This window comes from Coturnix japonica, chromosome 5, assembly GCF_054131305.1.
Source record: "Coturnix japonica strain WE chromosome 5, WE-NBRP24, whole genome shotgun sequence".
NCBI classification, from domain to species: domain Eukaryota; kingdom Metazoa; phylum Chordata; class Aves; order Galliformes; family Phasianidae; genus Coturnix; species Coturnix japonica.
In genome coordinates this window covers 14,882,082-14,905,663 of record NC_140667.1, presented here as the reverse complement: position 1 = coordinate 14,905,663, position 23,582 = coordinate 14,882,082, and the positions used below count along the sequence as shown (strand labels likewise).

The 23,582-nt window shown below is 36.3% G+C and overlaps 1 protein-coding gene across 4 annotated transcripts in view; it reads left to right on the top strand.

Annotated features, from left to right (window-relative positions):
- USP47 (ubiquitin specific peptidase 47) overlaps window positions 1-23,582 on the top strand; it is a 47,051-nt gene that overhangs the window by 20,745 nt on the left and 2,724 nt on the right. For all 4 annotated transcript variants that reach the window (XM_085548464.1, XM_015863986.3, XM_015863981.3 and 1 more), the window contains 21 exons: window positions 522-618; window positions 1,277-1,422; window positions 1,600-1,679; window positions 2,274-2,423; window positions 6,441-6,536; window positions 6,629-6,781; window positions 8,308-8,475; window positions 9,756-9,887; window positions 11,021-11,097; window positions 11,411-11,466; window positions 13,188-13,300; window positions 13,525-13,629; window positions 14,485-14,692; window positions 14,966-15,081; window positions 16,021-16,140; window positions 16,244-17,027; window positions 18,219-18,394; window positions 18,573-18,653; window positions 19,708-19,823; window positions 20,822-20,940; window positions 22,275-22,405. In XM_085548464.1, the coding sequence (XP_085404590.1) occupies window positions 522-618; window positions 1,277-1,422; window positions 1,600-1,679; window positions 2,274-2,423; window positions 6,441-6,536; window positions 6,629-6,781; window positions 8,308-8,475; window positions 9,756-9,887; window positions 11,021-11,097; window positions 11,411-11,466; window positions 13,188-13,300; window positions 13,525-13,629; window positions 14,485-14,692; window positions 14,966-15,081; window positions 16,021-16,140; window positions 16,244-17,027; window positions 18,219-18,394; window positions 18,573-18,653; window positions 19,708-19,823; window positions 20,822-20,940; window positions 22,275-22,405 (3,224 nt within the window). The remainder of the gene's footprint in view (window positions 1-521; window positions 619-1,276; window positions 1,423-1,599; window positions 1,680-2,273; window positions 2,424-6,440; window positions 6,537-6,628; window positions 6,782-8,307; window positions 8,476-9,755; window positions 9,888-11,020; window positions 11,098-11,410; window positions 11,467-13,187; window positions 13,301-13,524; window positions 13,630-14,484; window positions 14,693-14,965; window positions 15,082-16,020; window positions 16,141-16,243; window positions 17,028-18,218; window positions 18,395-18,572; window positions 18,654-19,707; window positions 19,824-20,821; window positions 20,941-22,274; window positions 22,406-23,582) is intronic.

Here is a 23,582-nt window from a genome sequence, read left to right as displayed (position 1 = left end):
GATGATTTTGAAAGACGTATATGCATGGGCACTCTGTAGGTCTTTGATTTATAGTTCAGAGAATTTAATTAAATCCACTGCAGATACGAATTTTATTTATGACTAGAATAATTTTAGTTGACGCATAGGCAATAAGCAAGTTGCTATACAAAATGTTGATTAATGAATTCTAGATTCTTCTATAACATATTTAACTATTAACGTATTTCTAGTTTTACCTGTGTCTATTGGTAGAGTAGACAACATTAGATATTGCTGATCATTTTGATACATGATTCATGATGATTGAAACAGCTTTGTGAAATTCAGGGAAATGATCTCTGTTAACAGTCTCTTTAATGCTCTCTTTGAAATAAGTGTAATATTTCCCCGTTTTTTGTTTGTTTGTTTTTGTAGTCCAAATGACAACAGCTGGATGCAGTTCTTAGTGAACAAAATCCCAGAATTGATTTCTTTTAAAAGTTATTTTAATTCTTAGCGATTTGCTGTCATTTTACATTATTTTCATCTCCTTTGTACAGGTTATGTGGGCCTGGTAAATCAAGCAATGACTTGCTACCTGAATAGCCTCTTACAAACACTTTTCATGACGCCTGAATTTAGAAATGCATTATATAAGTGAGTATATATGATTCAGACAGATTCTTCCAATTATTATAGTAAGTCTGTCACATTTGTCCTGGTATCTTGTGGTAGGAAACCCTTTTGAATGTGTCCTGTCAGAACTTTGTCTTTTGGATGTTGAGAAGTATCTGAACTTCAATAGCAAACCCTGATTCCGTAGTGGGTAGAGTGATGGTAAACAGACGAAGAGCAGAGCACAGAAAGGGAATGGAGACATTCCCTGGGGTAGGGGGAAAGATTTCATACTTCAAATCAAACCTGATAGTCGAGTGTAACTTCTCTGCTTAGCGCCTTCTGATGTTACTGCCATCTTCAGGGGTTATTGGTGTGGCATGCACAAGCTTTTAAGAGAATATGCCACATCTAGAAAACAGAAGACTTCATGTTAAGTGCTGTTCATGTCTGTATTTCTATAGTAAACGGTTCAAAATTGTTTTGTTAGTGTGCTTTAGATTTAAACGCTTAAAGAAAGCATCATCTTCTGTTACAGAAATGGAAAGTGGTTTTGTTGAAGGAGAATTATTTTTTGCTTTCCTTGAGCAACAGGGCTTCAGTTCACCTCTAATCTGCCAGACCTCTTAAAATATTGCTTTGTCTTTTTGAGTAATATTTTAACAGCATTTTTAATTATCAAATACTTTGTTGTGAATAGGTGGGAATTTGAGGAATCTGAAGAGGATCCTGTGACCAGTATCCCCTACCAGCTTCAAAGGCTGTTTGTTTTACTGCAGACCAGCAAGAAAAGAGCAATTGAAACAACAGATGTTACACGGAGTTTCGGATGGGATAGTAGTGAGGGTAATTGCAGCTATTAAGTTTGTGTGATTCACTTAGCTGTTTCCCATTGATGGCCTACATTGATGTTGATGGAGGAAAAATAGCTAAATAATTAAAATTAATGATTAAAATTGATAGTTTTGGGAAGCATTCTCATATTGAGTAAATAACATTGTCATTATTTTCAATTTTGAACAGCGTGGCAGCAACATGATGTACAGGAGCTTTGTAGAGTTATGTTTGATGCTTTGGAGCAAAAATGGAAGCAAACAGAACAGGTAATTGTAACAATACACTTGCCGGAATTCAGGGTGTGGTGATTCTTGTGTTTGTTTTTACAGATTCTTGTTTAAAAAAAAAAAACAAAACAAACAAAAAAACCAGTAAAACAGAAAACTGAATTTCAAATACAAGATTATTGGCAGACTTCAGAAGTTGCCATTTTTTTCTTATGCTGTTCTTATTTTTTTATTGGAGTTAAACTGCATTTCAGAGTGTTGCTTTTTTTCCTCCAGTTAGAAGTGAAATATTCTGGACTTTGGATATTCTCTATTTGAAGCACAGGAAGTGGTTATGTAACTACTTCAGTCATAACTTTCTCACCAGTGGTATTTTTTAGGTTACTTAGTGGGCCCTTGCAGCTCAAGCTGCAAAGCTTATGTAACGTGGTTTGAGAAGCTGTTTTGACGCACGTTCTCTGCAGAGGTAGATCAGGGATGGGGGGTGGGGGGACAGGAATAGAGAGTTGGATGTCCTGCTAGGAAATGACAATTCTGGCTGTTAATTTAAAAAGATGTTTTCTTGTAAAACTGAAGAGAGGATATGTACTCTTACTTATGTTTAAAGCAGTGTTAAATATCCGTCTGTTTCAGGCCGATCTTATAAATCAGCTGTACCAAGGCAAACTGAAAGACTATGTACGATGTCTAGAATGTGGCTACGAAGGCTGGAGAATTGACACATACCTGGATATTCCTTTGGTCATCCGTCCATATGGCTCCAACCAGGCGTTTGCTAGCGTGGTGTGTACTATTATGCTGACTAATAGTGCATCCATACACATAGAATACATAATGCGACAGTGGTATAATTTGTTATGTGGTAAGTATCATCCTAGATACTCCATCTTGGGGTGTTCGTCTTTGTGCAGTGAACCAGCTAGCAAGTTCTAGAAGATTTTTTTTTGGCTTATTGGTTTATTTTTTTGTTTTGTTTTTTCTTTTACCCTTCAATGAGTCCTACTGGTGCATGTATAAGGGGAGGGGAAATGCAACTTTATTGCCTCCAGGCTGAAGTAATCAGTTATTTTCTTCCTGATACAATTCTCAGCATTTACCCGAAATATTTTTTGAGATTGCTAAGTTTTCTTTGGGCTGTTCTCTTTATTGGCACATCTGCTAAATTTTCATAGCTTTATTGAAAGTCTTAGACGAGAACAGAAGATGGACTGAATTTTTAGGTTAATTGCAGTGTTGTTGCTGTGCTTTCTGAAGTTCACTTCTGAAATAAGTGATGATGTTGGCAAGTGTATATATTAGTACATTTGTGGAAGCTTTGGTTTTTTTTCACTATTCCATGAAAATAAGCTATTACAAATGGAAATCCACTGCTGTGGTTTAAAATGTCTGTAATATGAAGTTGTGAGAGAAAGGAAGCACAAATTGAAGTCTTTGGGTAAACGTTGATTTAAACAATCACATGTTGCATAATTGGCTTACCAGTGTTACTTATTATATTTCAAGTATTTTTGCCTTTTGTCTATAGCATGTTGGCATTTATTTAAGCACTAGTAATTCTGTAGTTCTTAACAGCATTCTGTTAAGAATTGTCAGAATTAGGTTAAGCTGCTATGTGAGCTCAAGGTGCTCTGTATTTCAAATAGTCGTCAAGAAGCAGTAAAGGTACGAAAGGCCTTGATCTGATAAAAAGAATTCAATTTAGTAAGGTCTTTTGAATTCTTTTTTATAGTGCTTTAATCTTTTCAGGAACATCCAGCTTTTTCAAGCTGTCTTTTGAGCCGCAGTTCCAGTGATAGTTTTAGAGTGCATCATTTATCACCTTTTAACACATTTCTGGAAATATTCCTTAAAACAGGATTTATTTGAATTTCTATTATTTGATTATGAGATTTTTTTCAGGTCTATTAAGGAAAACAATGAAAGCTTTACTCCATCACTGCATTCTGCATTTAGCAATTAGTTATATGTCTCCAATTGAGATTACTCTCTTCAGTAGAAAAAGTCTACAGCAGGATGCTATTTCAAAAGAAAGACACATTATTTGTGCACTTTAAAAAATACAGGAAGCTTGAACAAAAAAGGACTTAAATATCAGATTATTCTCAGTAATATTGAATATGTTTCCTGTAAATCAGCCATTATTGGGTTTTCTATATACCAAGAAAAATAGTTTTGAAGTCTTGTTACAGAGTTACGTGGTTGCAATTTGTATCGATGCTTCAATTTTTGAGCTTTTTTTTTTAATTCCTACTCTGATTATATTCAGTTGCTTCTCCTCCCTGCACTTGTCTTACTTATAGCAGATGTGATTTTTAGTTTTGTAGTCTTCAGCAGTGGGGAGATATGGAGGATACTTGCTTTTGGAGAAGGGAAAAATCGCCTGTTTCTAAATGGAATTCTCTGAAGGTAGTATCCTCCATTGATCCATAGATGATGGTGTTTTAGTAGGCGTAGGCAAAAGGATATAAATGAGAGATCCAAAACTTCACACATGCGCTAATAGGGCTTATAGAAGGGAATGTAAAACTTCTTAGACCTTGCTAGTCAGCTCCTGAGGGAACTTGCAGCAGGCGACACAACCCAAGATAGGGGATCTAAGGAGGATACTACCTTCAAAGAACTCTAGTTAGAGGTAAGTGATTTTCCATTACTTTCTAATAAGAGAGAATGGATGCACAAGCATAAAATAAGGTTAATCTGTAGAAATGCCACACAAAGTGTATTATCCCACTGTTCGACATTGTGTACTACCAAAAAATAAAGCTGCTTTAAATGTTGTGTTCATCTGTATATATGTTACTTCTTCAATGAGAACACTGAAGAACTCATTCGAAGGACATTAGTTCTTTTTTTTATTACCTAAATGAAATAATTTTTGAAACATTTATCTTTAAGGTCTACATTTTGATTTTTTTTTTCCTGATTCCCTATTCCCCAAGTTCATGTCATATACTACAATAGCACAGCTGTAAACTCACTTGGGCACTGAGGTCTTGTCAGTACCTACCTTGGGATTGTTCTTTTTCAGTTACTATCTGCATAGTTTTAAGCGCGTGGTTTAGAAAACCAGAACTGGTCTCTTTGACATTAATAGAGATACAGAAAAAACATATAACTTCTTATTTTAAGTAGGTAAAAAAGGGCAACAATTAACGCATTGATTTTGTAGAAAATTGTCTGCCTGAATTTGATAGTGTCATTAGACTGAACCGAAAAGTATGTGTATATATATTTCTTTTTTTACTTGAAGCCATAAAAATTTTACAGATGAAAAGTAGCTGAGAGGGGAGTGGATTCAGTGAGGAACTAGCTGATGTGCTATAATTGTTACAAGAAAGCAGTGGAGTCACAGAATGGCTTTGGTTGGAAGAGTGTTAAAGATACCCAATGCCAAACTCCCTGCTATGGGCAGGGTTCCTACCCTAGACCAGGCTGCCCAGAGCCACATACAACCTGGCCTTGAACACCTCCAAGGCATCCATAACTTATTTGGGCTGAATGGTTTGATAACTAGCATTGATAACAGTATTCTGGAGAGATGGCAAATACAGTTGTGTTTTTAAAGATCATTATCTGTAACTTTTCTACTGAAGGTTTAAGTATGGGTGCTAGCAGATTTTTTTTTTTTTTTTGAGCAGAGATGAGTTAGAAATACTTTTCTGTGAACTTGCTTTGTATGTGGTGTCATGGCCAAACTAAAACTAGGGAAGAAAATAAGAATATGGATGTGTGATGTTTACTTTTGCTTAATGTCTTAGAAATCTAAGCTAGGTTGCTAGGGTCTTTTTATTTTTTGCTGAGTGTATTGGACATGGAAAAACTATATGAGCTTGAAAAATCTGAGGTGGAAATTAGTAGCTTTTTCTAATAATCTTTGCTTAATTGTTAATCATTATGCATCTTCTCATAAAGATTCTAATGTTTTTCTTCACAGTTATTAAGTAAATGCAAGCAGTAAGATATGTTAGCATCAAACTACGAATTATGTTATGATGCATTAGAAAACTAAATTCTAAGTACCTGTCTTTAGCCACACAAAAATTAGTTTGAACTGTTTGTTATGGCATTTTACTTTGCTGAAAGTTAAAGCTTAAATACGTAGAGATAGCCCAGAGGTTCCTTCCAGCCTGTGTTCTCTTGGTTCATTGAAGTACAAGAAAGATGAAATAGCCTTTTTTGTACAAATCTGTTACTTCATCTCTTGTGGTATCTTTTGGAGCGTATACATACTGGGAATGTTAGAAATGTTTAGTAGTTCTGAGACTTCCTAAGGGTTACCTCTTCAGAGGTAACAGTTACAAAATTGGCAGGCAGGAGGTGTTGTAGATTGCACAATATAGGATTTTTGACTAGTTTTTTGTGTAAACTATCACTAAGAATAATTGGAATCATATTAATAAATGTTCTAACATTCTAATCAATACTGATTTTGGTTTAAAGATTACATTGCAGAAAATTGGAAGAGATATAAATGAAAAATCTTGAGGAACAACGATGTTAATCACATAACAATTAAAAAGCCGATGGATAGTTGTATAGCTCAAAAATAATAAGTTCTGAGGAGCTTTAATATTAAAGCACAGCTCACAACATATGTGGTAAACAGTGAAACCACTAAGTCACATAATGACGTTTCCTTCAGTTTTCAAGAATCTGAAGGAAGTATCAAAACTTGTTCTGTGAATTTTCTGATTTCAGCGATACAGGTGATTTGTGTGTGTTTTTAACTTTATGATAAAGTTATTTATACCTATATTGTAAAAGATCTTCCAAAATCAGATAATCTCTTTTTATTATTAGGAAGAAGCACTGCATGCTTTCATTCAGCCTGAGATTCTTGATGGCCCCAATCAATATTTTTGTGAGCGATGTAAGAAGAAATGTGATGCAAGGAAGGTAAGCACTGTCCAGATCATTTATGAAAATTACATTTCCTTAAATATTAGTCTTAACAATGGTAGTGTAATCTTCTCTTTTGCTTTGTTTAGGGCCTGCGGTTCTTGCATTTTCCATATCTGTTGACATTACAACTGAAGAGATTTGATTTTGATTATACCACTATGCACAGAATTAAGCTGAATGATCGTATGACTTTTCCTGAGGAGTTAGACATGAGTATCTTCATAGATGTTGAAGATGAGGTAAGGATTTTTGTTTAGAGAAAAGTAGTCTTCAGTTTACTTGAAGTTTCTTGTTAAGGAAATTCAAGGGTTGATTTACTAAGCCCATTTTAGCTTTCATCTACATAAAATTTTCTTTAGCTGTAGTGATGTGTTAATTGGAAGTTTTCCTATGTCTGAAGATTTTTGTTATTTTGTAATGCTATCATATTCTCTAATTCATGTTAGGGTTTCCATGCTTCCACTAAGATAGTTCTGACTTACCTTATTAGGCCCGGCACTGCCAGCCAGTTGAGTGGGGGAATTATCCCACTCTCCTCCAAGCTTTTGCAGCCTCACCTCAAGTACTGTGTGCATTTTTCAGTTCCACAGTATAACAAAAGACACAAACTAGTAGAGGGCATCCAAAGGAAGTTAAAGATGGTGGAGTATCTAGAGGACAAGGTGTAAGAGGAGCTGCTGAGATCCCTCAGTCCCTTTCAAATCTGATATTCTGTAATGTCTTAATGAGCAATTCAAAAATGTCTCATATCTTTGTACAAATCCAGAGTGAAATGTGTATAGGTATGAATCTGTTTTGTTTATAACAGGTAAGGTAAAAGTTTTGAAACCAAATACTGGAAGATTGTCCAGAAAGAGTGAATTGATTTCTTCCCTCTGGGGGAGGGGGGGAAGAAATTAACTTCTGTTTTTCTCTAGTTTTGGCCAAAATCTGTTTTGTGCCTTTACATTCTCCAAGAGCTATTTAATGTGCCTGACAGTGAGAACACTGTTACTTTACAGTCACTTTAAAGATGTTATCATTTACCCAGGAGGGAACTTGTGTAGTGGTGTAAGAAAAATACAACACTAGTATGCAAATGAAAATATTTTGTTTCTGTTTAAAAATAAACAAAAAAACCCTGCAGTCTACATGGTATAATTTGTAAACAAGTCCACACCAACGTTAATGGGGAGCCAGGTGAGAATGATTGATTTGGGAGGACTGGAGACTGTTATCAACTGTTAGAAAATCAGAAGAATTTTCCAGAGTAAAGACAATCAGGAGGTAGTATTTCCTGCATTTAATCAACTTGTATTTAATGTGCTGCATTTGTAGCGTGGGTGGCATCTTGCTTGTAAGTTATTAGAAGAGTAATGTGTCTTCTACTGAACTCTGTCTATTCAGTTGGTATGGAAAGTGCTCGACTGTGAATGACAATAGTTCTGGTTGAATCACTTGTGATTAATATGGGTGTGCTATAACAGCATTTTTTCATCTGCTGTTAGTCTTAAAAGTATTTGAATAAACCTTGTAAATGGAATAGGCAAGTAACTGATGTGAGCTTGCCAAGTAATTACCGTTTGGTTTCATGCAGGATGTGAAAGTACTGATCTCAGAGGCAGACTAAACATACTCTGACAGAAATAAACCAGTTCTTTGCATTGATTTGCAGGTGCCTGTTGTATTTTGTTTTTTCATTGTACAGATGTTGATTTGTAATTCTCAAATGTTGTGATTTCTTGTTCCACATTTCTTTAAATGTTGTATAATGTTTATTTTTAAGAAGTCTCCTCAGACTGAGAGTTGCACTGATAGCGGAGCAGAAAATGAAGGCAGTTGTCACAGTGACCAGATGAGCAATGATTTTTCTAATGATGATGGAGTTGATGAAGGAATCTGCCTGGAAAGCAACAGTGCAGCAGAAAGAATTGCTAAAGTTGGCAGTGAAAAGGTATGTTTAGAAATGTACTGAATCCGGTTGGTATGGATTTAACTTGTTTTGTGGGATCCTATATAATGCTCAGTTTTGGATTTGTGACTAGAACAGTGGTGATAACACACCAGTGTTTTAGCTGATAGCAAACAGTTGTTATACAGTGCTGAGCTGAACTGAATTGACTAGAGGGATACTCTATGCCATCTAATATCTGATGTCACCTTCAACTGTTAAAGATGGGAGTTTGTTCTTTACTTGGAAGTTGACTGGGCATTGATCTGCTGATGGGAGGTAGCAAGTGCTACTTCTGTCTTCTTCCCTTCAGTTACTAAACTGTCATTTCCACCTACAAGTTTTCTTACTTTCATTCTTTGGATTCTTTCCAGCATCACACTCAGGGAGAGCAGAGAGTGACTGAATGATTTGTTGAGTTGCTGATGGGGGTCAGTCAAACACAAATGTAAACAATAATACATATAAAGAATTGTTTCTTTAAAGAAAGGCTGCATTTTTATTCAAATTAAAAAAAAAAAAGACACTACAGTAAAGGAAAGCAGCTGATTTGGAGAGCATGGAAGAGTGGAGGTCTTTGCAACTTGTCAGAGCGAGGATTTCTAGTTAACTTGTTTTGGTAACAGAAGCTCAAGTTGAAGATGTTCTTCATGTAAACAGTTTTATTTTGGAGACTGTATTCAAAAGCATGCTGCTTTAGCAGCGTTTGTTGCAAAAGTATCTTAGTTTAGCAAGAAAAATTGGGAAGTTTTCTCTGGTTCCTTCATTTCTTAGGAATCAAAAGCCCTCAGAGTTTATATATTTCAGTGTCTGTATTTTTCAGCCGGAGTATTTTCAGTAGTGCTGATGCTAATTTCATCTCTTGTTATGTTACTCTGTTGTTTCCTTCTAGGGATGATAATTACTGTAGGTTTCTGTTATTGTCTGTTTTCACATTCATAGTTTGTTCTGAAAAGTGATACATTAACTGACTTGATGCATTAATGCTGTCTCAAAAACCATGCTTCCATGACTTAAGTCTTTTTTCATTTTCCCCTTCCTCCAACTCTCTCCTGCAGCCAAAGGAATTTCTCTTTTTCTTTTATTAAATACTCCTGTATAGCATTTAGCATATTGGAGTCGAAACTATGTCTGTTGCAGTAATGCATTTCTGTTTCACAGATATCCTTCATAACATAAAACTATTTGTATGCTTGTGTTAATGTGATTGTTTTAAAATACTTCTAAAATAATTTCCCTACCTTTTCTTACTGTATTTTACCACACCTTTTTTCTCTCTGCAGAATTCTTTACTGTATGAACTCTTCTCTGTTATGGTCCATTCTGGAAGTGCTGCTGGTGGCCATTACTATGCCTGTATAAAGTCTTTTAGTGATGACCAGTGGTACAGCTTTAATGATCAACATGTTAGCAAGGTAAAACTAATATTTTCATTGTCTTAGGTACACGTAAATGAATCAGTGGAATTTTATTTTTCACGTGACTTTTCACCTGCATTTAACAGAGCTGTTACACTCTGTAGTTTGTTGACGTATCATTTTTATGTTGAATCAAGGGGTGGAGAGTAGCAGCATTTTTACTTGTTGTTCCTTATCTCCAGTTGCCTCTCTCCCCTTCCAGTTTTGTTTGCCACACACTGTTGGTGCTGGTTATAGATCTTAGCCCCTACCTCTTTGAAGCAAGAGCCTTTTTCTTTCTATTCTCCCCATGCTCCTCCAGAATTTTTGCAATGCACTCAAAGTCACAGCATGCAGGAAGCAGCGTTTGTGGGTTAGCGTGCAAACGTTGTTTCCTAGCTGTAAGTTACACTTTGAAACCAGTCCTCTACAGCCTTGATACTTGCTAGTCAGTTTGCATTTTAGTCCATTGTCTGAGGCATGATCTGCTTCTTTGCTCAAACTGTACAGTAAAACCGGCCTGCAGCACTGATTGTCTGGAGAGTATCACAGCTGAGTCTACCTGGTTCAGCTGACTGAGATGTAAGGTCATCTGTGTTCTGATTCAGTCCATGTGATAGGAACAGTTGGTCTGTAGCTTTTCCTTGATGCATTTATCTTTATTTCAGTTTCCTTGTATTACCTTCTGTTTTCTGTTGAAGTAGAAGATAGCACGTTCTTTCCATAGCAATTTAAGTGTAGTAGCTCTCTCTATTAAGAGAAAGGTTGTAAAAAGCAGGCTCCGGCATCCCAGACTTTATGGTCAGTTCTCATGCCGTGCCAATAAGATCTTGATGCTGAGCGAGAGATGATTTAAACAGAAGCCTTTATTCACATACATGCTGGATTTAGAGTTTGGCCTTCCTATATAGCTGAAAATATTTCCTTGCTTAGAGAATTGTATTTGTAGATCTGTTAGATTCATTGTATTATGAAGAGGTTGATCACATTGAAATGTATTTTTGGTTCCACTCCACAAAAAAGCAGATCATGAAATATTTTTTTTATGTAATTAATGTTGTGCTAATGTGTAATGCTATCTTTCATAATGAGAATAAATGCATACTGATTATCACAAGTTTCTCAAATAATTTAATTGATTTTTCTGTTAGATAACTCAGGAAGATATTAAGAAAACATATGGTGGGTCTTCTGGAAGCAGAGGCTACTATTCCAGTGCTTTTGCTAGGTAAGTCCTACAGCACTACATTCATTTCTGAAGGCTGATATAAGCAAAGGAATGCCTGAAATCTCATGTGGTTAACAGGTTAACTTGAAAATAAAAGTTGATACTCCAAGTGATGTTAAAAGCTATCGTGACTGCTGTTTAAGATCATTTAAAATAACATGTTTACTTTTGAAAACCTTCCTTTGGTTTGAACGCTACTAAGATTAGTGCAATATAACTTTTACTGGTGGTAATGAGGAAATAAATCAGCTTTTGAAATGAGCAATGTCCTCCTATCTGATAATTTCAGGTAAATATTCTTTTTCTCCACCAGCTCCACAAATGCATATATGCTAATATACAGACTGAAGGATCCAGCAAGGAATGCAAGTAAGTATGTTTTGCATTCTATTTTGGAGTAGGGAAACATTTTATATGTGAATGAGAGTCCTTATTGTTGCGGTGGAAGGAGGCTGGTGGTGTTGCATTGTGTTTTTTTTAAACGTAAGCTGAAATAGCTTTCAAATAGGGGACCTTTCTTTTACAGCTTTCCATTACTCTCTTTATTGTAAGCCTTTATGATCATTATATGGCCATTATGATTTTAATTATTTTTATATTATGGATCTGAATGCCTTTTTTGCTGGATGACAATGAACTGAGGTGCTGTACTGGTGCCATACTTGGTAGTGGAACAAAAAATATTTTCTTCACTTAAAAATGAGTCATGTGAACTTCCTGTCAACTAAATTATACATGCTATGATCAGCCTTTGCTTTTAGCGTGTTAGCAGGCAAAGTATTAAGAATTATAGAACAAGACAGATTTGAGATCTCAAGTTCTTTTTTGTTCCTTACATCTGATTTAATGCACCAAGGTTTAGAAGAAGCCCAGGACCCCATATATAGTAGCTGACAGGTTGATTTTCTTTGAAATATGTCCCAGTGAAGAATGAAGATTCTTTTTAAGTTTAAAAAAAGAATCTGTCTTTGGAGATTTGACCCGGTAATTGGCTCAGTAATTTCATAGGGTGTTAGATTGTTCATGTTGCTAACAACCGTACACCTTCAGAATTTTTTTTTTTTTTTTTCGTGGAAGTTATATAAATTTATTTTATTTTCTTAAAAATAGTTGTGTTTCTCAGTTAAAATCTGGTTGACCACGCATAAATGGTGCAGTAGAAAATTGCAGTTTGGTAGAGTAGAGCTTAGCTTTTAGGCTGGTCGTTGAATTCCAGCATTTGATGTGCTGATGGTAAGGCGTATTCAGGTGTGTTTGTGTACCTTAAAAGTTGTATGTTCAGTGGATAAGGGAGTAAAAGATCCTTGAAAACAACATGTTTCTCTTATAGTAATGCTGTATGTACTTGATAATATGCATTAGTTACCTGTTTCCTTTAACAAAATATTGAGAGTCTGAGGATGACTATTATAAAGAGTAAGGACAGAAATTAGAGGTACAAAGATAATGAACACAAACTAAAAATCAAAGATTAAATTTTAATTAAAAACTTTTAAAATTAATACAATTACTTCTGTGTCATTATATTTTATGTGTCAAACTTATTACAAAGCAAATTTTCATCTAATGCCAGAATAATAAATGCAAATGACATTGATTTTCTGCAGAAGTCGATTTCATCAAACAGTACTTCTACTGATGTCTTTGCAGGATTGTGGGGGCTGTGTTTTTGTTGAATATTGTGTATATTCTACTTTACATGACAAAATATCGTGAAGTACACTGCACTAAATGCTCTATTTTATCACATCAAAGAGGATGCTTCCAAGTAAAATCAGGTCACTCATTTTAGAACAGGTTTTAGCATTATAAAAGCACTCCTGTGAGCAGTTATCAGTATTAGTGTATTTCTTTAAAATGACAAAACTTCCCTACCAGTATTGGGATATTATTCAACTTTAAAACAGTCTTTAACATAAAGGAGGCATTACTTTTGGAGCAGCTCTCGTTTGCGAAGGGAAACAGTTCATTTCGGTTCCATTTAAATCTTTAAAAAGGGAACAGGATGTGATTTAGTGTGAAATTCAATTGGAGATTGTGTTTGTTTTTTTAACTGGTTTTGGCTTTTTGTGTTTTTTTTTTTCTGTCAGAGTTTCTCGAGTCACATGAGTATCCTGACCATATTAAGCAATTGGTACAGAAAGAGAGAGAATTGGAAGAGCAAGAAAAGAGGCAACGGGAAATTGAGCGCAACACTTGCAAGGTTAGCATTTCTACTGAATAATATGGCAGTCATTTCCCATGTATTGCTTCAGCAATTAGTTGTAATTTGTTATTACATTGCAAAGTTTCTTGTAATAAATGTACACCTGAATCGTACATCTACTGCAAGCTTGTACATGGTGGAGTTTGTAAACTTATCTATTTTAATATGTACGATAATTTAAACTACTGTTGTGTTAATGTTTTCTTTATTTTGTTTCATAGATTAAATTGTTCTGTATGCATCCAACAAAACAAATAATGATGGAGAACAAATTAGAAGTTCATAAGGATAGAACACTAAGGGAAGCTGTGGGAATAGCTTACAAGGTATGCTATGCATATTAGAGTATTAAAATTATTATGTAATTTTTTGGCTGCCATGTTTAAATTTCTGATGCTGTAGGAGTGTTTGCTGTTTTGTTTGTTGGTTTGTTTTTCCTTTTTGAAGAGGAGTTTTAGTTGCAAGTATTGACTGACTCATCTGTTGTTAGCTGTCAGATGATGTCTGTTGGGGGTGATACAGCCAGCCCTTTTAAAAGGCAGAGTGACCCTTATTCTAAAATCACAGTGGGTACTTCTGCTACACTATCCATAGCCTCAGTAAGTTGAAAGAATTCTGATAATCTATATTGGTATTTCATTAAGAATTTTGCAATGGATTTATAGTGAGAGAAGAATTGCAAGAAACTTCCTGCATAGTTAATATAGTAATATCAGTAGGCGCTGCTTTGGTGTTGATCTTTGCATTTTACAAAGAGCTGAAGGAGTGTATTTTTGCTCACCTACTCTTCAGTTCTTTTCATATACCTCTTTGATGGTGTACAGGCAAGGCCGTATGGATTTGGAATAATTTAACATAACAGTTCTCTAGGATGCATGGAAGATTAGTGCACTTAACCTCATCGGACTAAGATGCTGTTTGGTATCTGATATAGTATGTGCTTTCATATACTTAAATACTTCTCAAATTCCCCTTTTTTCTGGATTGTGATGCAGGCTTCTGTAGCTATATTTATCATTTGTGTATAACAGCTATTGTGAATGTACCTGTTTTTTTTTTAAACACAGTAGTTTAAACAATTGTTGACTGTGTGTACACTGAGATTTCTAGCTTACAAGGGAAGATCTAAACCCACAAAAAAATAGTTACGAAATAGTATTTCTTTCTTTTTGATTGTTTAGCTGATGGATTTAGAAGAGGCCGTCCCTTTAGATTGCTGTCGTCTTGTCAAATATGATGAGTTCCATGACTACTTGGAACGATCTTATGAAGGCGAAGAGGATACACCAATGGGTTTATTACTCGGAGGTGTCAAATCAACGTACATGTTTGACTTACTGTTGGAAACAAGAAGACCTGACCAAATTTTCCAGTGCTATAAGCCTGGTGGTAAGTCACACAATTACATACAGACAAAGGTAGAGGAAACAGATGTATTGCATGGTGGTAGGAAAATAAGCCTTGGATAATATAGAACAGTTTTGCCTCTGGCATTAAAATGAGTTTCTGAAATTGTACACGTTTTCAAATTCAATGCTGTTTGCATGGATTTAATGAGAGTCCTTAAACAGTATATCAGACAATGGTATGCTTTTTTTTTTTTCCCCCCACCTTTGGAATTTTCTTGATATAGCTGTGGTTTTTTTTTCCTCATCCCTGCAGAGGTCATGGTAAAGGTTCACGTAGTTGACCTGAAGACTGAATCTGTTGCTCCTCCAATAAGTGTACGAGCTTATTTGAATCAGACAGTTTCAGAATTCAAACAGCTAATTTCAAAGGTAATTTATCATTGTCGAGGATTATGTATTACAGAATTTTCATTTATTATTGCTCTGTGAATGTTTAATAACTTTAACTATAAAAAGAACTTGCCCCTTTTCCAGCTCATTCATACTGTGTGTCATGTAAGATCTGGTTAGTTGTTGCAGTTGAGCTTGTCTGTTTACTCGCTGAAAAAATGAGCAGTCTGCTTAATCTGTCTGTAGTTCTACCCTTCTTGGGGAAGCTGAAGAGTCGAGCAGATATTCTTTTGGACTAGTAAATTCAATCACCCCAGTAAGTTATTCTCTCAATAGCAGAATTGGTGAATCCTTTAACCATATCACTGATACAACATGCAACTTCCCCCATTGGCTCCAGTAATGGAATTAATAGCCACGGATGTCCATAAGCTCCCCACAAACCCTCCTTTTCATCCCAACAGTCACTTAAGCTGTAGAATTGACTATAGGTGGTCTTCAGCCGTGGAATGTTGGTGCTTTGGAAGAATATTGGAAGAAAGCAGCCATTTCACTTAGTTCTCTTTGACTTAGTTCATTGTAACCTCATAATATTCACTGTAAAATGTGGTTTGAATTAATGTTATATGCACAAAACCTGATGCTTGAAAACATTTTTGATTTTTCAGCTGCTTTTGTACCCTTGGAATGGGTTTGATATTTATTACTGGTTGCTAATGGTTTCTTAGTTCTCTGCAAAGTCAGGCCATTTTAGTCTTCTGATGTTGTGAAAGAACTGATGTTCTTTCATTCAAAGGATGGAAGAAAGCAACTGAAACTGAACCGTTTGGGGGCTAATTTTCCTGCTGCTGTCTTTACAATTCTTAAATCAATACAAACCTTCTCATTTCACTATAGTTCATCTTAAAATGATTATTCGTGTTCCGGTATTTGAAATTGTATGAAACACTTTAACTTACAGTGGTTTTCTTATTTCAGGCTACACATCTGCCTGCAGAAACAATGCGGGTAGTATTAGAACGTTGCTACAATGATTTGCGTCTTCTGACTGTATCCAGCAAAACGCTGAAAGCTGAAGGCTTTTTTAGAAGCAATAAGGTACATATTCTGATTTTGAAACTGTTCGTGTCTCTTCATGGCATCATTTACAAGCCCATGTTGCAAATGCTACATAGTAAAACCACTCTTGTTTTATGTTTAGGTGTTTATTGAAAGCTCAGAGTCTTTAGACCGTCATGTGGCATATACAGATTCTCACTTATGGAAACTTCTGGATCGTCATGCAAATACAATCAGACTGTATGTCTCATTACCAGAGCAGTCGCCTGGATCTCAGTTCAGACGGTCCATTTATCAGAAGCCTAGTGGAGATATGGGCAACTTGGATGAAGCCTGTGAAAGAGTAAAAGGACCTGCAGGCAACATGAAATCTGTTGAGGCGATTCTGGAAGAAAGCACTGAGAAGCTTAAGAGTTTGTCCCTGCAGCAGCAGCAGCAACAGGAGGGTGATAATGGAGACAGCAGCAAAAGCACAGAAGCCAGTGATTTTGAAAATATCGAATCCCCTTCAAATGAAATAGACTCTTCAGCATCAGTAGAAAACAGAGAACTTGAAAACCAAATTCAGATTTCTGATCCAGAAAACCTCCAGTCTGAGGAAAGGTCAGATTCAGATGTAAATAATGACAGGAGCACGAGTTCGGTGGACAGTGATATCCTTAGTTCTAGTCATAGCAGTGATACTCTATGCAATGTGGACAATGCCCCGATTCCCTTGGCTAATGGACTGGATTCTCACAGTATCACAAGTAGTAGGCGATCAAAAGCAAATCAGGGGAAGAAGGAAACCTGGGACACAGCAGAAGAAGATTCTGGCACAGACAGTGAATATGATGAAAGCAGCAAGAGCAGAGGAGAAACACAGTACATGTACTTTAAGTCAGAGCCCTACGCTGCAGATGAAGGTTCAGGAGAAGGGCAGAAATGTATGTATCTTTTTATTACTGCGCGCCTTAAATGCTAGTGAAGTGTAGTTGATACATTTATTTAATTTGTATGCACTGTGAAGTCTAATCACATTTCTGAAAAACTTGTTTTTGTGTCAAATTAAAGCTAAGTAAAGTGCGAGGATGAGCCATGGTGTCAGGTTCAGTTACTAGCAGTTAGGTTTCCAGTGAATATGTACTTAAACACTCTTTTCTTTCTAAAAACATGTTACATCTGTCTATGATGCGTCTGTTTTCCTCCTGGTGAAGGCATTTTCTGGAGAATGAGTTGAGTTGTCTAGTGAAAAGGAAATCACTTTACGTGTTGAGGTTGATTTTCCTGCTTCAGAATGTGGTTAATTACTGTGATTTGCAGAGCAATAATCCTGTTACCATTTCAGTTAACAAACTTGAAAAATCCAAGTATTTTTTACTTGATGAAAATTCAAGTACAATTTATGTTAATTCAGAAGACTGTTGCTTTTATATTATTTGAAACAGAATGGGTACAATGGAGCATATGGCAAATGTAAGAATGAATATGTAAGAAAGAATGCTGCCATACAGTATAGAGTATTCTTGCCCCCCTCAGCTCCCTTGCTGGCAAGGTAGTATGAAAAACGGCAAACTGCAGCACACTTGGCCTTCTGCAGCTGCTGCTCAGCAATAACTAAACCAACAGTGTTATCAGCATTGTTTTTCTCCCCAAGCCAAAACAAAGCATGCCAAGCACTAAAGGAAAAATCAACTCTGACCCTGTTGAAAGCTAGACGGTGTAATTGGTGGTTTAAGACCAGACTGCATATATTAAGAAATGTGATTTCTAAAGGCAAATTACTTACGTTCCAGAACTTGATACAGGCAGAATATTTTTAAAATACAAAATTATTCCATGTGAGAAGTCTTTAATCTAGACTTGAGCTTGCCTTGTGATACTGTGTGACATTCTGGTAGAGAGTTATAAGCAACCTTTTTTCGTTCTGAAGATGTTGCTGTTTGAGAAATAGGGTGGTTTGGAACTGCTTTGTCTTCAGGAGTATCAGCTTATAAACATTTGAAATGCAACAAAGCTCATACAAGTTATGGTAACACCCTTTATGTTTAGTAGGGTTATTTATATGAAAATGATATGTTAGACTGCTTTCTTTAATATGAGTGTTTTGTGCTAATTTCATCTTCATTTTTGTTTAGGGTTGATGGTGCATGTTGATAAAAGAATTACACTGTCTGCCTTCAAGCAACAGTTGGAGCCTTTTGTTGGAGTTCCATCCTCTCACTTTAAAGTCTTTAGAGTCTACGCCAGCAATCAAGAGTTTGAGAGTGTTCGGCTCAATGAGACGCTTTCATCATTTTCTGATGACAACAAGGTTATTCAGAAGTTGTTTTGTAAAAAAGAAATGCATTTGTACAATACAGCCAAGTTTTAAGATAATAATTTGCAGCTTCATGTTACTTATTGGTTTAAATCACTGCTTTAATCTTGGTATTGGTACAAAATGTGATTTGGTTATAATGCCAGTTCTAACAGACACCTTTCCTTTACAGATAACTATTAGACTTGGAAGAGCCCTTAAGAAGGGTGAATACAGAGTCAAAGTCTATCAGCTTTTGGTAAATGAACCAGAGGTAAGGTATTGTTACAATGTAGATTGATTAATAGTGTTTCATGACAATATCAGTAAGTGCCTTGGCACTTTTTCCTCTGAAATCTTTCTAAAAAGAACCCTTTTCTTTGTGAGGTTTTCTGCAGTTTCCTCTAAATTAAGAGAGGGAATTTCAGGCTGTTTTTGTTCCGAATATACTGTTGGAATGTGATCTGCAGTCTTTCAGATGTCTTTATTTCTGTGGTGTAAATAGAGGACAAAAAAAATCGGTCTTTGTTTTCCTTAAATGTATGAAGTTTTATAGTATTCTTTCCAAATAGAAACTATCCTGGGTCATTGTTGCTGTTTTCAGTAATAGGAAACAAACAGAACTTGCTGCAGTCATGCAGGGCAGGAGGTGCCTAAAGGTGGGTGCCTTTCCCTTCTGCATCGGGCAGTCCTGAAGGAGTGCAGAAACAAAAAGACTGCCTTTCTTGTAGCAGTACAACTCGCTTGTAGCAGCTTTTGAGATGTGAAAGGGATAAAAAGTTGATCTTGTTGTATAGATGGGAGTCTTTAAAAGTTGATTTAATGTGCATCTTAAATTCTGATTTTATGCTTTAGACCAAACTGCAGAATATATATATATTAATAAAGGAAAAGCATATGGTACTGAAACTGAACTAGTTAAGCAGACAATCAGATTAGTCCAAGAATAATTTCCAGTCATGGTGTTCTGGCCTATCTGACCAGTGTTAGCCAAGACAGTGGCAGATTTATTGTCATGTGGCTTATTTATCTGTAAAGCTCTTTCAACAGCACAGTCCAAATTGTTTGATATGTTAATATAATGGCAGCAATTAGTAATTTGGGGACCAGATGCTTCTGGCATGTGGTTGGTAGGTTTTGAGGGACTTGTCAAAGGGTTATTATTGCAGTGCAACCAAATCCTGATTTTTATCAGTCTTGTTTACTGAAAAAGATTACTTTGCTAGGTGGGTGGGACAGGTCTCAAAGTCAGGAGACAAATTCAGAAGACAAATTACTATTCTATTGAAGTAATTTCTTTAATGGTTTTCTGTTTATTATGTTTGTAGCCATGCAAGTTTCTTCTAGATGCAGTTTTTGCTAAGGGTATGACTGTCCGACAGTCCAAAGAGGAGCTACTCCCACAGCTTCGAGAGCAGTGTGGCCTGGACTTAACAATTGACAGGTAAAGAAATTGCAGTCAGAGCTGAAGCTAAACGACGAAATATTACTTAAAATGTGTACCTTTTCTCCTGTGGAAAGAAGAATATTGGGAAAGGAGCAGGAATAAGCTACTGTTTAAATCCAATTGTGAATAAAAGCGCTAGCTTCATCATCTTGGGCTTTCTTTTCGTGTAAAATGATAGAGGGAATTGTACTTACCTTGAAATGTCTGTGTGCAAAATGACTACAGGTTTAGGTGAAAGAAGTTTTAACCTCTGCAAGAATTATTTTATTCTGAAAGAAGAGTGTTAAGTAAATCTGTTCACATGCAGACAAAAAAAGTATGAAATAGTAGCAACCTTTCCTGTTGAGGAGTAAAAATGTAGATCTGGGCCAGGTGATTTCTACTGATCTTGCTGTGACTTGGCCAAAGGATTTTTGTCTACCACACGTGTATTGTGTTGTCTAATGCTATATGTTGTCCACTGGCACGTACCAATATTTGACTTCTGTGTACAGAAACCATTATAATTAGTGTTATGCTTCTACTTATTTCTGTTTTAGTTGTTCATACCAATATTTATTTGCATCTGAATAGAGCTCATGCTTTGATTTCGTGTCTGTATTGATGTAGTAGAACCCAGAATGTAAACCAGATATGAGTCTTCCATTCTAATATCTCCAAACAAAAACAACAAAAAAGGCAGGGGTAATACTGGTAATATCCTGCCTGTACTGCATAGGAAATTGTTTTCTTCCTCCAAGTCTCGATGGATTTCTTGTACTGATCAAGTACATGCAGGCTTATTGTCTTTGATTGATAGTGTGCTACCAGACAGTGGTAACAACATGATGTCAGGATTATCATAGAATGTTAAAATTATTGCTGCTAGACTTTACCTACCCTCGTATAAATGAGTTGCATTTCAGTTCCACCAAAAGAAAAAACTGCAATGGCTCACTTTTAATTCCACATCACAGTTAATTGGTTGAAAACTTTCCTCTGTCATTTAATTACAGGTTTCGTCTACGGAAGAAAACCTGGAAGAACCCAGGGACTGTGTTTCTGGATTATCATATCTATGAAGAAGATATCAATATCTCAAGCAACTGGGAGGTTTTCCTAGAAATACTTGATGGTAATAATAATATGGAGAGAAAGTGAAAATCATGATAAAGCTTTTATTTAGAGAATGGTAGAAAATGCAATTCCCTTCCTTTTTTTTTTTTAATGTAAGACTAATACTGAAGTGTGTTTTCAAGGGTAATTTGAGGGAAAAAGATAGACTGTACTATTTTTTCTCTGGTATGTATAGATAAGGAATGTGGATAGCATTTGCTCAGAACCTGTTTCACAAGCATACTTGCTTTAAGAAGTCCAACGTAACTGTAAATCCAGTAGCACAAGCTATTCTGGACAACTGATGGATCGTGGTGTTTTTAATTTTAGCAATTATGTCAAAACAAATGCAAGACAGTGAGATGAACACTGGAGGTTCTCCAGTCCTACAGATGGACTGGAAATGTGTATCAGCTCACACTTGAAGAATTGTTGTTGGAGGAGCATAAGGGCAACTGCTTTAAAGTTCTATCTACACTTCTTTCATCTTGTTCTTCAGCTAAGCACATAAATAATGCAACTTAGAGCAATTTACAGCTAATTCTCTTGGAATAGTGGGTTTACATCCTGTCACTGTTATGTGCGTATTTAAATCAGTTGTTCTGTGGCTCAGGAGGAAGCTGAGGTAATTGCTTCAGATGTGGCAAGAAGGATTTAATTGATTGTACCTTCATTTGGACAACAGCTTAGGTGTTGAAAGGTAGCACAAATGCAGCCATGGACAAAATTGTAGAAGATGTTTAGAAGCTTCAGCGGTGGTGGTTTCATGTACCACAAGCATGTAATGGTAGATGTTAATGCTGAAGTTGCATGTTCAGTAGGCTAAATTACAAAGTTGTAAACCAGTTTACAAGTGGGTGACATCATTCCTTTCATATTATTTTGCATATTTAATTGTGATATTCATGACGTTACCCTGTCTGCCAGAGAAAGCCCTGATATGTGAAATCTGGAGGCAATATGTATTTTAAAGGTGGTCGGTGTAAAGCTGACTTCAGTAACAGGAGTGTAGCTAGTGTGTGAAAGCTAGAAGTGAGGTGTGAAAAGCTCTACGTCAGGAATCAAAGTGAAGCCTGTGAATAGTTACCAGATTACAGAGGAAGGTTGTGCAAATGGAGGAAATGAAGGTCAGCCTCTGATGACAAATTGTTTGAAATTAAGTCCTAGTCTGGCTTTTCCTGATCTTTCTCCTCGTCTTTGGTAGACTGCCTGCAGCATACTGAGTTATGTAATATTTAATGGGTGGGTTGTGTGTGTGCAATGCAGCCTTCAATACCTGAGTGTGTTTGCTATGCTAATTTTAAATGAGCTAGTTTGTGATGTTAATGTAATGAATTTCTTTCTCTTTCTAAGGAATTGAAAAGATGAAATCTATGTCACAACTTGCAGTTTTATCGAGACGATGGAGGCCATCAGAGATGAAGCTAGATTCTTTCCAGGAAGTAGTGCTAGAAAGCAGCAGTGTTGAGGAATTAAAAGAGAAGGTAAAATGTACAAACAATGTAAATTTTTCATGGTTTCTGAATGCTTTATTGATGTCTTATTGATGGGAAGCATAGGGGTATCATGACTTCAGTACTTTTTTTCCTCCTAAGACCAGAACTTTCCAACAGGCAAGCATATGTGCCATACTAGCAGAAGTGTAGAATAGGGAGTGTGTTTTATTATGGGACTATTTTATTAATTTGGTTTATCAAAGGGTTCTTACAAATGGTTGTTTGGAAGAAGGATCCCTTGGATGTTGATGCCAGCAGGAATCCTGTTAACAAGTCTGCCGGTCTTAATTGAAATATTAATAATAGGATTTCATGTTTAGGCAGGAAAGAGGAGCATCATTGAGCTTTCATCTTCATTTTTATCTGAAGAGGAGGTCAGCTCTTGTTTTCCTTTCTTAAGGACCAAGTTGCAGGGAACAACTTGAAAGACTCTCTGAAGGAATGCTGCTAATCTTTTTGGTCACAGCACCAAGATAAATATGAATTAGACATCTGTAGTAACAGATGTGTTCATCCAGATCTTTTCTTCCAGCCAAGTCTTATCAGTAGATAGTAGGGCTGATATTTCAGAGATTTGCTGTCCTTTCTTAATATTTGTTGATTTAACCTACTTTACTAAGGAAATAAGAGTTTAGAAAATTAGGCTGGCTACTGGTCTGCTCTTATCAGTTCATTTTAACTTACTGGAAGAGCTGATGGAGGCAAGAATCTTAAAAATGAAATCGCCAAATTTTGGGGAAATAAGCAGCCAGGGATAAAAGCAAAAGTGTAAGTTAATATCTGTACTGCCCTGGAGACAAGATTGCAGCCTGCCTTTGGGTTAAGGGCAAGGCAGTGCTGAGTTTGTGTGCATTGTGAGATTGCTCAGCAGATACCTAGTAGGTGGGAGTCAAGTGGATGGGGCCAGCCTCTTTTCAGTGATAGAACAAGGTGAAATGGGCAAAAGCTGATACACAGGAGGGTCCATCTGAACATAAGGAAAATCATTTTTACTGTGAGGGTCACAGAACACTGGAAAAGGCTGTCTGGAGAGGCTGTGGAGTCTCCTTCTCTGAAGATACTCAGAACCTGCCTGGACACCCCAGTGTGTGCTCTGCTGTAGGGAACCCGCTTCAGCAGGCGGTTGATTTCCATAACCTCTAGGGGCCCCTTCCAGCCCCTGTCA